The sequence below is a fragment of the Protopterus annectens genome, chromosome 2.part0 (assembly GCF_019279795.1).
Source record: "Protopterus annectens isolate FY-2018-M chromosome 2.part0, PAN1.0, whole genome shotgun sequence".
NCBI lineage: Eukaryota > Metazoa > Chordata > Ceratodontiformes > Protopteridae > Protopterus > Protopterus annectens.
Window position 1 is genome coordinate 1,346,754,898 of NC_056728.1, and position 15,942 is coordinate 1,346,770,839.

The following is a 15,942-nucleotide window of genomic DNA, read 5'->3' on the forward strand; positions in this document are numbered from 1 at the left end:
AGTACAAAGGACAAAACTTCACTTTTTTTGGCTAAATAAAAGCTTATTCTTGTAGCATTTTAGTTGCTTGTTCTGTTTCTTATAACGTTTAGGTGTTTCAGATACATAACTGTTTTATGCAACTGTTACATAATATACAGGAAAAAAATTTGTCCTAAAATCTCAGGACATTTGCCATTTTTACAATTTTTTTGCAGGACACAACTGCCCAAATAGGGACTGTCCCTCACAAAGTGGGACAGGTGGTAACCCTATGTGAGGCTGTACCCTTGATCCTAAGATTTGAAAACAAAAATATATTCCAAGTTTTCTCTAACTGTTGCATACAGGCTGCGTCTGAAATACCTTAATATGAAACAAGAGAAACAGTTCAAATTCTGCAACTGGAAGCTTTTAATTTGGCAATAAAGTGTGGTTGCGGTTATAACTTATCCTGTAAAATATCGCCTTTTCTTTAAAACAATGTCCCATATAGGAATCTGACAGAGTGGTAACCCTGACTCTTCCCCTTCCTGATAAAGAAACCATTTTTTTTTATTTACGTTGTCCAAAAATGAAATGACAGAACAACAAAGCAAATTCGATAAGTTATCGCACAATTAGAATTTCGTTTCATAGTCGAGCCTCGTAAAGTACTGTACCCACATTTTACAAATTGAGAGACCGTCGTGAGTCAACGCTGTTTAGTCTTCTACCCACTCTGCTTTTAGACGTCATTCCAAACGCTCGTACAAAAAAGCGCCAGCCTCTTGGACGAATCGTTTTTTTTATCCAATCAAGATATGGATTATAGGAATAGTGGGTTATGTTACTATCGCAACTGTGGCGTGTATATGTTTCTTTGCAAGATGGTTAAATGAAAGCTGATTGCAGGTTTTAGGAGAAAATGTGTAGGGAAGCGTATCCGAAGACGTACATACTTATGGCTTTTTAAATGAAAATCTAGACACAATTTAGTAGGATATTTTATGTGTCTTACTGTATCATCTTCATCATGGAACTAAGTTTAAATCGCATTGATTATGTACAGGTACGTGATCTCAAAGTAGGAATGCTAGTGTGGTATTTATAAAAACTGCAGTGCTATAAAAAGAAATGCAGGATACCTGTAAAATACATGTTTAAGTTATGTGCCCTTATTTGAGAAATTTTATTGCCTGCTATGTCTTGCATTTTTTACAGTATGTACATAAACCTTGTTGAAGTGTACATTTTGAGTTTATAGAGAGATAGAGGGTATGTTTTCTGGATGAATTGCTACCATGTTTTCCACTTCTGCTCAATAAGTAGGGCTGCTCATCAAAACAATGTTATCCAGATGATACGCCTGAACTCCTAAATCTCAGTATGCACCAGACGTGAACGTCAACACATTGCATATTTGTAAATATCTTGATTTATATTAGAAGGATTATATAAACGCAACAGATGGCACTGCTTCAAATGCAGTATTATCTTGTCAACGCAGTGGTTACAGACATGATGTAATAGAGGCAAGGAATAAATCTCCACAATAGGATTACACTTTACTGATAGGTATGCCAAGGATCATCAAAGAAATGACCAAGGAGATAATAAGCTTGCTAAACCTTGCTATACTCTTCTTTGTAATCAAACTTTTTCATGCTTACTTGGAGTGTCTCAACTGTTTTCATATATAGTAAAGTTGCTACTTTCTGATATAGTGGAATGGAAACAGCTTAAGTAGTGTCCCAGTTACAGTGCTATCTGTGACTGATAACCATGACATTCTCCAAACCTGAGCTATTTTAGGAAGTGTATGAAATGTGCTATGTGGCTATGTTGTCCTAAGATGGATTTCATATGTATCACACAAGTGAAGGGGATAGAACAGTCAACATTCCCCTCTTCACTTATTAAAATGAGATGATGGTTTTGCATTTCAGAGAGGGTAAAATATGGCATGGCCTTTTAATTCATTTGTTTGAGACATGCCTAAACTATGTGGTATCCACAGGTGTTCCTGAGTATTTATACTGATGTAGCTGCCGATTTTCAGTGTGCACATCCCACATGTTGGTTGAGTGATTTTATTCACATCACACAATGTGTAATTAGTATCAGTAACAATCAAAACATGGCCTCTGCATCATGTTACTCATTATCGCAGCTTTTTGGTATAATCCGTCTTAAACAGTTTACTCTTCGTTTGTCACATAAGATTTTCCAACAGAAAACTAATTTAACTGTGTATATGTTGTGCATTTCTTCTGTATTATTTTTCTTTTATTAATAGACTTGTGTGCTTCTTTTCATGTTTCTAAGATATGCCTCGAGTCTATGGAACTCAGTCTTATGTGGGCAAAATTGTACTAAAATAGACAATGAGAACACCTGTAGAGTATACCCCTCTCAGATGCTTATTTTGTCTGAGTTTCTTGCACTGTGGTTTGTACACTAATGAGTACTGATTTGAATTTGGTGCTACATAAGACACCCGGTTTGGATTTCATGTATTTTTTCCATTGCAACTTTTTTTGTCCTACTTGAGGGGGAAATAATATTAAGGGCAGGCACACTGTTATAGTTTTTATTATGTAGTATGACTGTTCTACTGCATTTGTATAATCTAGTGAAGATAGAAGAAAGATGGTTCTTTTTTTATCTTATTTCACTTACACTGCTATTTCTTTACATACAGAATATGTAATATAATGGGAATAGAGTAGTCCAAAAGGGCCTGTAATTATAGCACTGTTTTTTACATTTCATTACCTTGCAAACCTGAAATGCTATATTGGTTAGAAAAAGCACTTTTTAATATGTGTCATGGACAGACGTAATCAAAGCCATGTAGAGTAGTCCTGGTCTTGTCACACCCAATTCACCATTTTTTCCTTGAGATTGTTATGACTTCCTGTCTTAGTTTTCAAAAAAAAAAAAAATGAATCTCTTCATTGGGCACATTCTTTCTTGTCAAGCCTTCGATGTTTATGAGGCTGAAGTTAAGCAAAGGACTATGAATTCTGTGAGTTGCATGATCCATTAATTAGAGGCAGTATGGTATGTGGTATTGAACATGAACATGTAAGAGTTAGACTGCTGACAGAATCTGACTTAACTTTGGATGTTTGCAGTTACTAGAGTGGACTCATGAAGCAGAGGCATACAAAAGAAAACCATGAATACAAATAATGTGGGAATAAAACAAAGCATAAAAGTTTGCACTAGGAGTAGTACTAGTGACATTAAGAATCATGAAGTGCTCAAGAAGGTGGCCAGAATGAGGCAAAGAATAAGAGTATGCACTAGGAACAGCAATGATGATACAGAGTCACGAAGCACTCAAAAATGTGGTCAGGAGGCATGACATAGCTGAAAATAGATTTGTGTTCTCTCACTGTATTAAGCAAGAATTGCAGAAGTATGAAAGTCCATTGCATTCATTTAGCTCTGTAGGTCATATGCTGGCATAATTATTTGGGTAGAGTATGTAAAATGGGGAATATGAGTATTTCACATAATTTAATGTTGTGTATACTAAAATTGAGCAAAATGACAAAATAATGTACTGAAAGCATGTGAATTGAACAATTTATTATTAATGAAAAACATATTGAATTTAAGATAGATACTGATGCTGAGTATAATCATTTTACAGAATCTACATTTACATTTCTAGTATTGACACACCAGAGCAAAGTGATTGCCTTATAACTTATTGACAGATTTGGGGCATAAAGGCTGGGATCAGATAGTGCTATCATCTGTATGCAATAATTAGACATATAAAGTTTTTTTTAACATTGTGTCTTTAAAGCTGATTGTGAATTTGACAAATGTATTGAGTTATTTAGCAAAAATGCCATGGTGGTACGGTGGAAGCGTTGTTACCTCACAGCAAGAGGTTCTCCCGTTCGATCCTCGGCTTGGCTTGGGAGTGCCTTCTGTGTGGAGTCGGCATGTCCTCCCCGCGGTTGGGTAGCGTTCGAAAGACATCTGTGCGTAAATGGGCGTGCCTTCATTGAAGGTTGAGCGTCAAGCTGGCACCTCGGCATTTCATAAAAATTTACTGCCAATCATTAGCGGACCGGAGTTCCGCTGTGGCGACCCAAAAAGCCGAAAGACAAACAACAACATTGAGTTATTTAGCATGTGAAAAAAATTGCTGTGGTGAACTGAATTCATATACACACATGCTTAATGCATGTTCTTTTGAATGTTCCATTGAATGTTGCTAACAGTATTATTAAGAAACATAGTCCGATGCTGGTGGTCTAGTCACGTGGTAAGAATTTGCTGCCACAGCCTGGGTTCAATTCCTGGTCAGGGAATTTCAGTTTTTTTTTTTTTTTTTTGGAGGGGGTGACACAGTGGTAAAGATGCTTACCTTATAGTCACGAGATACAGGGTTTGATTCTTATCTTTAGGAAGCATGGTGAGCCTTAAAAAGACCACTTGGGATCATTAGCCTAGTAATGAACTGAAGTATAGATTGACAGCAAGGAATATGCAGAAAATATGGTGTTAGATAGGCTAGCAATCAGTTCCACTGAAATTATTCATGTCTTAGTTCCAGCTTCCTGTGGTACATTTTAATGCTAACATACTAATGATATTTTGCAGATCTATGCAGATTTCCTCACTGGACTAGGTTATTTATCAGGATGATACTATATTTAAATATCTATAGATGCATAGCTGTAGTGCATGTGCGTAACAGAGTGCTAATAGCTTTAAGTGAAAGATTAGAACAGAAGCTTAAATCAGTCAGAGCCTACAGAAAGTTTAATAGTATGGTTAATGTAGTGAAACAGGACAATCTCAGAATCTGTACAGACCTTCAGGATCCGAATAAAATCATCAGAAGAGGGTACTGTCTATTGTTGACTGGTTAAGAAGTAGTTTCCACTGTGTAGAATGCCAAATATTTCTCTCTATTGGATGCTAATCAGCTATTCTGACACACCAAGTTATATGAGGATGAGGAAAGATCAAATCTTCATGTATTTAGCATACCATTGGGAGGGTATAGATTCATCAACTAACCCTTTATATATCACCAGTCCTTTATGTGTTCCAGAGAATAACTGTATACAGTAAAGAAAGATTAGATGGTGTGGCTAGCATTACTGAATAATATTTTCTCCTACTTTCTGCTAACCATTAGTTATCCCACAGTTCCTCCACCCATTTATTCCCTGTGGGCAATAGCCAATTGCTGCAAACTATCATCCCTTGTATATAAGGGCCTGTTTTGCTTTTCTCTTTGGTCTTGTTTGTTCTCACACATTTTCCATGAGGACTGCTACATCTTAATGTGGTTTAGCAGTGTCTGGTACATTTCCACAGCCCATACACTGCATGATGTGCACCTCTTCTCCACTAAGTGTTAGTACTATAATGGACAGATATCCTCCCTCCCACCAGGATGAGTGAGTCAGCACTGCCTCTCACACCTTTCCTACAGTGTTTGCGACACTACTCATTCTCTCTGATCCTCTGTATCCTAGTCAGGGCTTCATCTGTCTACACTATGGAGCAAACATTATTGATGATTTGGTGTTATGGAGTCAATATGAGCAGGAACATGTCATTAGGTTAATATGCAAATTGAGTCAATTTAATCTGTTATTAAAGCAAATTTCAAATTTATGGTATTCGTCTGAAATATATGGATTACCTAATAACCTCGAAAGGTCTGAACCCATACAATGAGAAAATGAGAGTCCTACTGAAGATGCCAAAGCTGGAAAAGTAGCAAGCTCTAATGATGTTTCTAAGCATTGTGTAGCACTTAAAGTTCATACGAAATATGTCTGATATTATATTGTTTTTGGGACAACTTTTAGGATATGATGCTTAATTGTTCTGGTCATAAGAGCATGACTAGTTTTAAAATACTGAAGAGGGTTATGACTAAGACACCAACTCTTAAGTGTTGATATTACTAAACCAGATGTGTTGCAAGCTGGTGATGTTAAGTTTGACATTGAAGCAGCACTGATACAAGATAATAAACCTGCCATGCACCAATCAAAATCACTTATTTATGCACAAACTAGATATACATGGATTATGAGTGAAATGTTTACTATTGTGCATGAATGTGAGAAATTTTGAGTGCATCCATGGTTGGCAGTTTTTAGTCGAGACAATAAACTTGTAGAAAGCACTTTCAGAAAGTCCTTGTATAAGGCACCTGCAGTATTGCAGATAATGCTGTTTAATCTACAGAAATGTGACCTGACAGTACAACACAAACTAGGTACACATATACATATTGAACTGATAAAACTATTGAACACCAAACTTAGAATAAAGCAAACAAAAAAGACGCAGATGCAACTCTTCAGGAGCACTTTTTAATGTATAAAGATTTAGCCCTTTCATCAGTGGTAACTCCGACTTCATCAGAATAACGTCATTTCAAAGTCACACACTTTTTATATATTAAACTCGGTCACATGTCCATAGTTAAAAACTACCTTTCCCAATTTTAAAGAAATATTGCACCCTTTCTTTATAAAACACAATGAACACATAATGTGCATTTATAGGTTAGAAATACTTTGCATCTTATATAAAAATCTCAATAAACCCATTCATAATAATACTGCACAGTGTTTTTAAAAAATAAAACGGTTCCGATTTCAGTTTCAGTACACTACAAATGGATATGGTTTCATTGAGGCTTGGGGAGGGGGGTACCTGCATTGTACTTTATTTGCCATCTTAACTCTTTATATTCCAAGTACATGTGTGCAGGTCCCCCTCTTGGTCCCATATCCACCTTGTCAGCCACTGTGAATTTAAAACTGTGAGGGGAATTTCTGAAAGGCCTCACTAGTGCATTCTTGTCATCCCCTCTGGATATGTCATACTGATGTTGGTATATTCTTTTCCTGAACATACCCTTTGTTTTTCCTATATAAAAATTCAAACATTCTTGATACATCACAAAATAAGCTATAACAGTGGAACTTGTGTTGTATTTTTACTAATTCCCCGAGTCCAATCCTGACTTCTGTTCCTTCTAAAATGTACCTGCACTCTGGACAATGCCGACACTTATGCATCCCACCATCTGTTGCCCTCTGTCACTTTTTTCAAGTAAGGACTTAAAGCACATATCCTTTTTATAAACAATGGTGGGTTCATTCCTTATTTTCTGAAATAGGTCAATGTCCACTCTGCAAATGTTCCACTTGTCTAATAATGGCACTTGCATCATAAAAGCTGAGATTATAGGGTATAATAAAGGCTCTTTGAAACCTGTTGGTATTAGAAGTCTCAATTGCATTTCCTATTCCACCCCTAGGTATGTTGTCAATGCATCCTAAAAGTGGTGCAAACATACCCATCTTTTCCAGCATGGTCCTTAAAACATCACATTCCTTGGAAAAGGTGACCTCACTGCTGACCATGCGTGCTAACCTAACATAGGAAAAACAAAGGATATGTTCAGTAAAAGATTATACCAACATCAGTACGACATATCCAGAGGGGAAAATACAGTCGGTGACTTTAAAATCTACAATTATAATAGTACAGATGTCACTAGTGAGTGGGCAAACCTCTTTGAAATGGGGCATACCTTTGTCCTCATGAGACATGGAAACCTGGAAGAGACACTTGTACAACTTAAACTATTTGTAAGAAGAGTTAGACTTACTCTTATTTTGTGAACCAGAAGTCAGATTGCCAGGCCACCATTAGACACCCAAGTTCATTTAACCCACCTTTACACCCTCTAGTGAATATTTTTGATATGATTTGTGAAGGAGAAATTAGATAGTTTTTTCACTAGCACACCCTCAAGAGCATAACTTGGAGTATACACAGAATAAACTACTGAAAGAAATTTTGGGTATGAGAAATTTTGAGACTCATGAAGCCAGACAAGGGGGGGGGGGGTGGATTAGTTGTTATGGATGTCAATGATTATATCGACAAAATGTTTAATATTCTAAAACATATGAGGAGATTTCCCTAAGTAAAAAGAGCATAGCATATCAAAGGATTGATTATGTGTTAGAAGACCTGTTACTCAATGAACAGATTTCAAAACAGGAATATGAATATTTAAAGGTGACTTATCCAAAACCCCCCACTATGTTTGGAATTCCAAAACTACAAAAATGTATTAATGACCCCCCCCCCCCCATTGAGACCAAAAGTGGATACAAAGGCATCCAAAACATTTCCACTGGTTAAATATGTGAACACTCAAGCAAAAGGTATCCTGGACAAGCAGGAGTATATTTACAAAGACTCATGGGACTTTTTGTCCAAGGTGACATCTCAGATTTATTCTGAGGACTTGATTTTTGTCACAATAATGTGATAGACTTGTTTTAAGTCATTCCTCACGAGGAGGGGGTTGAAATGTTTTATGATTTTCTTTGTGGGAACTCACATTTTAACCATTCTAAGATACTTACCATTAGGGCCCTGACAGAAGTTGTCCTTGATAAATACTTCTTGGTTTTTGAAAATCAATTGTTTAAGCAGAGAAATGGAGTGGCTATGGGGGCAGCATGCGCCCTAGCTTTTGCCAACATAGTTCTGGCCCAATGGGAGAAGGAAAAAGTGTTTACTTCTGAGTTTGCAGACTGTTGGTGTATGTAATGGTTGTTTTTTGGGCAACATTATTATCTTTTGGAAAGATTCTCTAGATAGACTTGACTGTTTGTTTTTTCCAATATATTAATGACAGTACTAGTTTTCCTCAAATTTACGATGAAAACCAATAGTGAATGTGTACATTATCTGGATGTGTCCATTTCTAAAAACAGGGACCAAAAGAAATTTGAAAGTTCTATTTATAGGAAAATGATATACTCTAATTCCTTACTCCACTTTACTAGTGGACACCCTCTCCACCAAAAAAAGCCCCCAGTCAAGGGACAATATGATAAGTTAGCACGCATGGTCAGCAGTGAGGTCACCTTTTCCAAGGAATGTGATGTATTAAGGACTATGCTGGAAAAGAGGGGATATCCCAACACCTTATTGGATCAAACAATAGGAGAGGTTAAACACAAAAAGAAAGAAGGTATTTTTGCACCACTTTTAGGGTGTATTGACAACATACCTAGGGGTGGAATAGGAAATGCAATTGAGACTTCTAATACCAACAGGTTTCAAAGAGCCTTTATTATACCCTATAATCTCAGCTTTTATGATGTAAGTGCCATTATTAGACACAATTGGAACATTTTCAGAGTGAGAATGAACCCACCATTGTTTATAAAAAGGATATGTGTTTTAAGTCTTTACTTGAAAAAAGTGACAGAGGGCAACAGATGGTGGGATGCATAAGTGTTGGTATTGTCCACAGTGCAGGTACATTGTAGTACATAGAAGTCAGAATTGGAATCAGGGAATTAGTAAAAAAAAATACAACACAAGTTCCACTGTTATAGCTCTGGCATACTTTAGTGGTCTGTCAGGAATGTTTGAATTTTTATACAGGAAAAACAAAGGGTATGTTCAGGAAAAGAATATGCCGAAATCAGTCAGACATATCCAGAGGGGACTGACAAGAATGCACTAGTGAGGCACATTCAGAAATTCCCCTCACACAGTTTTAAATTCACAGCAGTTGACAAGGTGGATATGGGACCAAGAGTGGGACCTGCAGACATGTATTTGGAATATAAAGAGTTAAGATGGCAAGTAAAATACAATGCAGCTACCCCCCAGGCCTCAATGAAACAATATCCATTAGTAGTGTACTGAAACTGAAATCAGAAGTATTTAAAAAAAAACATTGTGCAGTATTAAGAAACAGGCAAACAAGCAGCTGGTAAACTTAAACTGTTCCACCAAACAAGCAAAGATAGCAGCAAAGAAAAATATGGCAGCAGTTGTATGAAGTATAGCTCCAGACAACATAAAATAAACCAAGAACTTTAATATTCGGTAAGCACTTTCACCACTATCCGTGGCTTCTTCAGACCATATACAAATATAAAAACACACACAGAGGTTTTTAAGCTGTCCCTGTATACCTCATTAACCTGAAAGACCACTCCCAGTCAGTCAAGTTACTATAGACACACCCTCTTTTAAAAGCATCAGTACCTTCATCTATATTGCATAGTATTACTTTTAAAATAGAATTTATATAGCACATTAAAAGTCTAGCACATTAAAAGTCTATTTCAGCAGTCAAAGCATTCATAGGCATCTACAAGCATTTAATATTAGAAGCAATGTTCTGAAATGTTTTCAGTCAGCAGCATGTCAAATGCTATATATTATGCTAAACATCATTATTTAAACAATGATACTGAAAGTCTCTGTTCATTATATATTCTTTGCTAGAATCATATTGCACTATGTTATCTGCTTTGCTTCAGATATATGCTGTTACTTAAAAATTATTACAATAACAAATCTAGGTCTAGCCTTCTATACATTCCTACTACTTCCAACAGTGTAAATAAAGCTGCGGTTTAAAATGCAAATAAGTTACCCATGCCATGTGTTCAAATTCCATTTTAAAACTCAAATTTGTTCCATCACATTTTCGAGTGTTAAACTTGTCCAGCGATTGTAATCCACTTAAGATATACTTATATTGCACCCTCTTTGTGTTGTATTCCATTTCCAAAAGTTAGAAATGTTAGAAATGAAAAAAGTGTGTTCGTCTTCATTGCAGCACCTCTGCGCATGCGCAATGACGTCATCACACTTGACAAATGCTCCATTTTACTTCTTTCCACTTTCTTCATTTAATTATAATAGACAACCAAGTATTATAAAATATATATCTCATTGCTAAATAATCTAGGATACATCGTCACTAATTCATAAATGTAGACAGTTTTAAACAAGGAAGGTTTATGCTTTTCCCATAGAAACAAATTATACCGTTGCACTTCTGTCTTTCATATGTCAATCAAGTATATGTAATATAAGCACTCGGCACATTATATGGATACATCCAGGCTCAACTTGAAACAAATATAATAAACATAACTTTAACTCTATACCTCTGGGCAACCCATTCAAACCATAAAATATGCATTCTATGGATAATAATAGTTCAATACATATATATATATATATATATATATATATATATATATATATATATATATATATATATATATATATATATATATATATATATATGTATGTATATGTAGGCAATTTGATGCAAATATATGTGTCACCAGTTAAAAAAAACAGGACTTATTACATGTTCTTGTCTTACATATAAACTCGCAGTATATACTTTATATGACACTCGGAACATTATATTGTTGTTTACCAAAAGCATTGTACACAACTATGTAGTACTTAAGATATGGCGTACTTTATATGAATAATGTCTTCCAACATCCATCTAGAGATGTAGGGATGCTTTAGTGTAAGTATAGGTTCATAGGTTCATACTAGGCTATCTGCCCTAGGGCATTTATAAGCCTAGCCAGAGTGTGTTTGGCTTTTGCCACCCATTTTAAATTAATTTTGCTATGCCCTTTTTCGAGGTTAGTATAGTGTGCCTCTGTCTAACAGTGACACAGAAGTGATACCCAGGATAAACCTACGATCCCCCATCCACTCATCAAGATTCCTCTTGAAGAGAGTCAATGAGGGACTCTGCCTAACCTGGACTGGGATTTTATTCCAGAGTGAAGGGAGCCTCTGGGTTATGAATCTGTCCCTCCAGCATGTCCTATTTATTTCAGTACTGAGGTTCAAATCTCTCGAGCGCGTAGCTCGATGGGATTTGGATTTTCTGAGGTGCAGCATGTCCATTAATTCCGGGTTGGACATGGCTTTATACGTCAGGCACAGATCGCCTCTGAGCAGGTGGTATGCCACTGAGTAGAGCTGGAGTTTCTTTAACCGGGCAGCATATGGCATCTGTTTGAGCCCTTTGATCCTCTTGGTGAGGTACTTTTGGGGTCTTTCCAGTTGCTGCAGGTGTCTGGTAAGGTACATCCCAAAAGGGGCATTGTACTCAATTATGGGCCTGATGAGGGATGAGTAAAGAGGCACGATGACCTCCCCTGATCTAGATGTGAATTCCTTCATGATTAGGTGGGCTATATAAAATGTTTTTCTAACCACTTTGGCCACGTGGTTGTCAAATGAGAGATTGCTATCAACTTGGGTCCCCAGGTCTCTAATTACTTCTTTTGTACTTAATGGATTACCACCTATGTGGTAATTTGTGGGCACTTTGTTTTTGCCAAAGGGGATGACTATACACTTTTTGGTGTTTAGCTTGAAGCCATGGCTCTGGCACCAATTGTCTGTTTCTATGAGGCCCTTTTGGAGGATGCTTGTGTCGGCTGGAGAGTCGATTATAGCACCCAGTTTGCAGTCATCTACGAACTTGGTCAGCCACAGTCCTTCCGTGTTGGCCTGTACCTCCGAGAAATATATACCAAACAGGAGAGGTCCCAGGACTGAGCCTTGTGGGACGCCACTTGTAACTGGTTTGGAGTCTGACATGGCTCCAGCAATTCTAACCATGTGGGTTTTGTCCTTGAGCCAGTTTGCAACCCATCTAGTGACATAGGGGTTTATATTTAACCTGGTGAGCTTATCTATAATGCCCGAGTGGGGTATTGTATCGAAGGCTTTTACAAGGTCAAGGTAGGCTGTGTGGACCACCTTCCCCTTGTCAATGGCCTTGGTGACTGTTTCAAAGAAATCGACCAGGTTTAAGAGGCAGGATCTGCCCTTAACAAAGCCAAACTGGGTAGGATCCAGTGTCTGTAGGTCCCCAATATCTTTTTTTATGAGGTCCATGATGATCCTTTCCATAGCTTTGCAGACCAAGCTAGTCAGGCTTATGGGGCGATAGTTTCCAGGATCCGTTGAGGCACCACCTTTGTGGAGAGGGACCACTGTTGCTGTACGCCACTCTTTGGGTACATATCCTATGGTAAGGCTGAAATTGAACAGTAGTTTTATGTTTGGGTTTAGCTCTTGGAGTTCATGTAGGACGCAGCCCTGGACACTGTCTGGTCCCATTGATGCTGTGTTTTTTGCTTTGGAGAGGGCGGCTCTTACCTGAGCATCTGAGATGTCAGGGGGGCAGCACTCTGCTGGGATAGATATTTGCCCTTTTGGTGGGGGGGGAGACGTTTGTGCGCTGAGGGGGGGGACTTTGTACGCTGAGGGGGGGGGAGACGTTTGCGCTGAACCTATCCGCTAGGATGTTGGCAATGTCTGTGGGTTCGGTGTATTTTTTGTCATTTTGGACTAATTCTGAGCATATCTGGGAATTCCCACCCAGGTTCCTAACATAACTAAAGAAAGCCTTGTGATTATCCTTGGTGTCCTGTGCAATTTTTCTCTCGATGCTGGCCTTAGACGATTTTATGAGTGCCCGTAGTTTTTTGCTAACGCTGATCAGAGATGCCTTCCCTTTTTGGGATTTTGCTCTATGATGTAGTAGCTTCCTTCTTCTATTGTATAGTTTGTTTATGGCTGGGGTCCACCAGACAGGACGTCTGCCTTTGGAGGATTGGGTCTTGGTTTTATTTGGGATTGCATGATCCATGCATTCCTGAAGGTGTTCATAGAATGCGTTTGTAAAGGATTCTGCAGTCTGGGCCGTATTTTCCACAGGCCCGGGGGCTTTGAAGGATTCCACCTCGGTTTTGAGGAGTGTGAAATTTGCTTTAGAGAAGTTTTTCACTGCGGTTTTCTGGGAAGGGGGTGGGGTCGGGATGTGAATATCCAGTGAGATTAGTTTATGGTCTGATCTTACCAGTGAGGGATACACTTCTAGTCTGGAGCATAGAGTCCCCATGTTGGTGATGATCAGGTCCAGTATGTTTTCCCCTCTTGTGGGAGTGGTAACAAGTTGTTCCATAGCATTTGAGTTTATAAATTATAGGAACCTTTGAGCTAGGATGTTGGAGCTAGAGTAATGCTCCCAGTCTATGTTTGGGTAGTTGAAGTCACCCAATATAATAGTGTTTGGAGAGACCTTCATATTTTCCAGTGTTCTCAGGAAGGCCGAGTGGGGTTCCTGGGTTTGGGAGGGTGGTCTGTAGCAGGCTATAAACTGGAAGGCAGTTTTACCCACTGTTAGTTGCACATGGATACTCTCTCATGCTTCGTGCTGTGCCACCAACCTGGAGGTGTGGGTATCTTTAACTAATATTGATACTCCCCCTCCTTTTGTGGTTTGGTCCAAGTTTTGGGGCCGAAAAGCATGGTATGAGGTATAACCTGGTAGTGCTGGGGTGCTCTCGGGAGCCTTGAACCAGGTTTCTGTTACTGCACAGATATTGATGTTCTCCATGCTAAGGAGAGTTTTGAGTGCATACATTTTGAGGTTTAGACTTCTGGCATTGAGTAGCATTGCTCTTAGTTTCTTATCCCTTGTGATACCTATGGAGGTGGGTTTGTCTTTTGAGCCTTGCCTAAAAAGGCACTATGGGGGGGTAGCAAGAGCTTTTGCCAATATCCGAAAGCCCAGGTGTGACAGGTGCAAGCCGTCCCTAACGAAGCATTGTGGCTTGTCGAGCATGTCATCCCAGGCTGACAGGCACTGGATCCCCTCTGAATGACACCAATACTTAAGCCAATTGTTGAAATTGATCATCTTGTCTTCATATTGTGGCATCATTCTTGGTGAGGGTAAGAAGCTACTCAAGGTCAGGGTCATACCGGCCTGGGCCACATGCTCAGAGAGCTCCTCTATGTCTCTTTTTATGTAGTCCAGGGAGGTACGTCTCTGGTCATTCACACCAGCATGGACAATGACTGAGTTGTATTTGTACTTGCCTTGGAGTGACCTGAGTGCTTGTGTTATGTGGCGGATTCTAGCGCCTGACAGGCAGCTCACCATGACCTTCTCCTTGTTCAGCCTGGTGAGTGGAACGTCAGTGTGCCTGACGATAGTCACCTATTACAAGTGTATCAGGTGTGTTGTTTAGCCTTAAGGGCTGTGACTGTTCGGCACACTGGCTTTGTGAGCTATGTGTTGCACGTGTTTTGTTTTGGGGTAGCGGTTGCTTGGGTGTCTGATTTGGAGGTCTCTGCTGCTTAGGCAGATTTTTATTTAGAGCCTCCGAGTATGTTTTTGTGTGTTTGTGTTTGGTTTGCCAATGTGAGACTGGAATTGTAGTGAGTGTGGTTTCCTTCTCCTCCTGACAGGTTTCGCCAGTACTGACTTGAGAGAGCTTAGCCTCCAGTTTGGCTATATGGTTGCATCTCTCGCATGTGTTGGAATTTGTTGGGAGGAGGAGAGGGAGGAGGAGAGGGTTGTCTGTGTACATGAGGCAGTTGTAACATTGCCTCAAGATTCCCAGATACACCAGCTGGACCAGAGAGGAGATTGACAACTGACCTTTGGACATATATGTTAAATAGAGATAGCTCTATGTATATAGTTATACAATACATCTATATGATAGAATACTTACTGATATCGTATATAGAATGAGAAGGTGACTCTCTAATATAGCAAATAGATTATGCAAAGTTGTAAATATATGCACCGTACTAATAATCACTCACATCATACTAAATGTGTAATAACTGTATTATACTCAGACAATATCACTGTTTTATGATGGATAAACTTTATCCTCAGATATATTAACTATATGGTATTTCATGAAGTAAGATAAAATACTCGTCTTGTTTTTAGCAGTCTTATCATAGATAGCCCATATTTACAAACCTATTTAGATAAGTGATGTTCCGACAGGTTGGGTAAAATTCTACAGTGTTCTTACTAAGTGGGATTATTTCCTATTAAATATAATATGTATCACTATTTTCTAGGTATTCCTCATGCGTCTAAAGCACTTTTAATGGATACTTTACCATTCAGCACGTTCTCCTTATCTGCTGTAAGTTTTTGAGTATCCATCTGAGCTCACTTCTTTCTGTCAGATTCTTAATGTTACCCAGCCTTTGCCCAGTAATAACTTCTTCTAATGCTATCAATTTAAAATCACGGTATATGCCACTTCTGTCTATGTATTTAGA

The 15,942-nt window shown here is 38.4% G+C and overlaps 1 protein-coding gene across 1 annotated transcript in view; it reads left to right on the forward strand.

The window, feature by feature from the left end:
- The first annotated feature begins 747 nt into the window (after nucleotides 1–747).
- BBS7 (Bardet-Biedl syndrome 7) overlaps nucleotides 748–15,942 on the forward strand; it is a 1,778,061-nt gene continuing 1,762,866 nt past the window's right edge. The window contains exon 1 of the mRNA XM_044061529.1: nucleotides 748–1,030. Within this exon, the coding sequence (XP_043917464.1) occupies nucleotides 995–1,030 (36 nt within the window). The 5' untranslated portion in view covers nucleotides 748–994. The remainder of the gene's footprint in view (nucleotides 1,031–15,942) is intronic.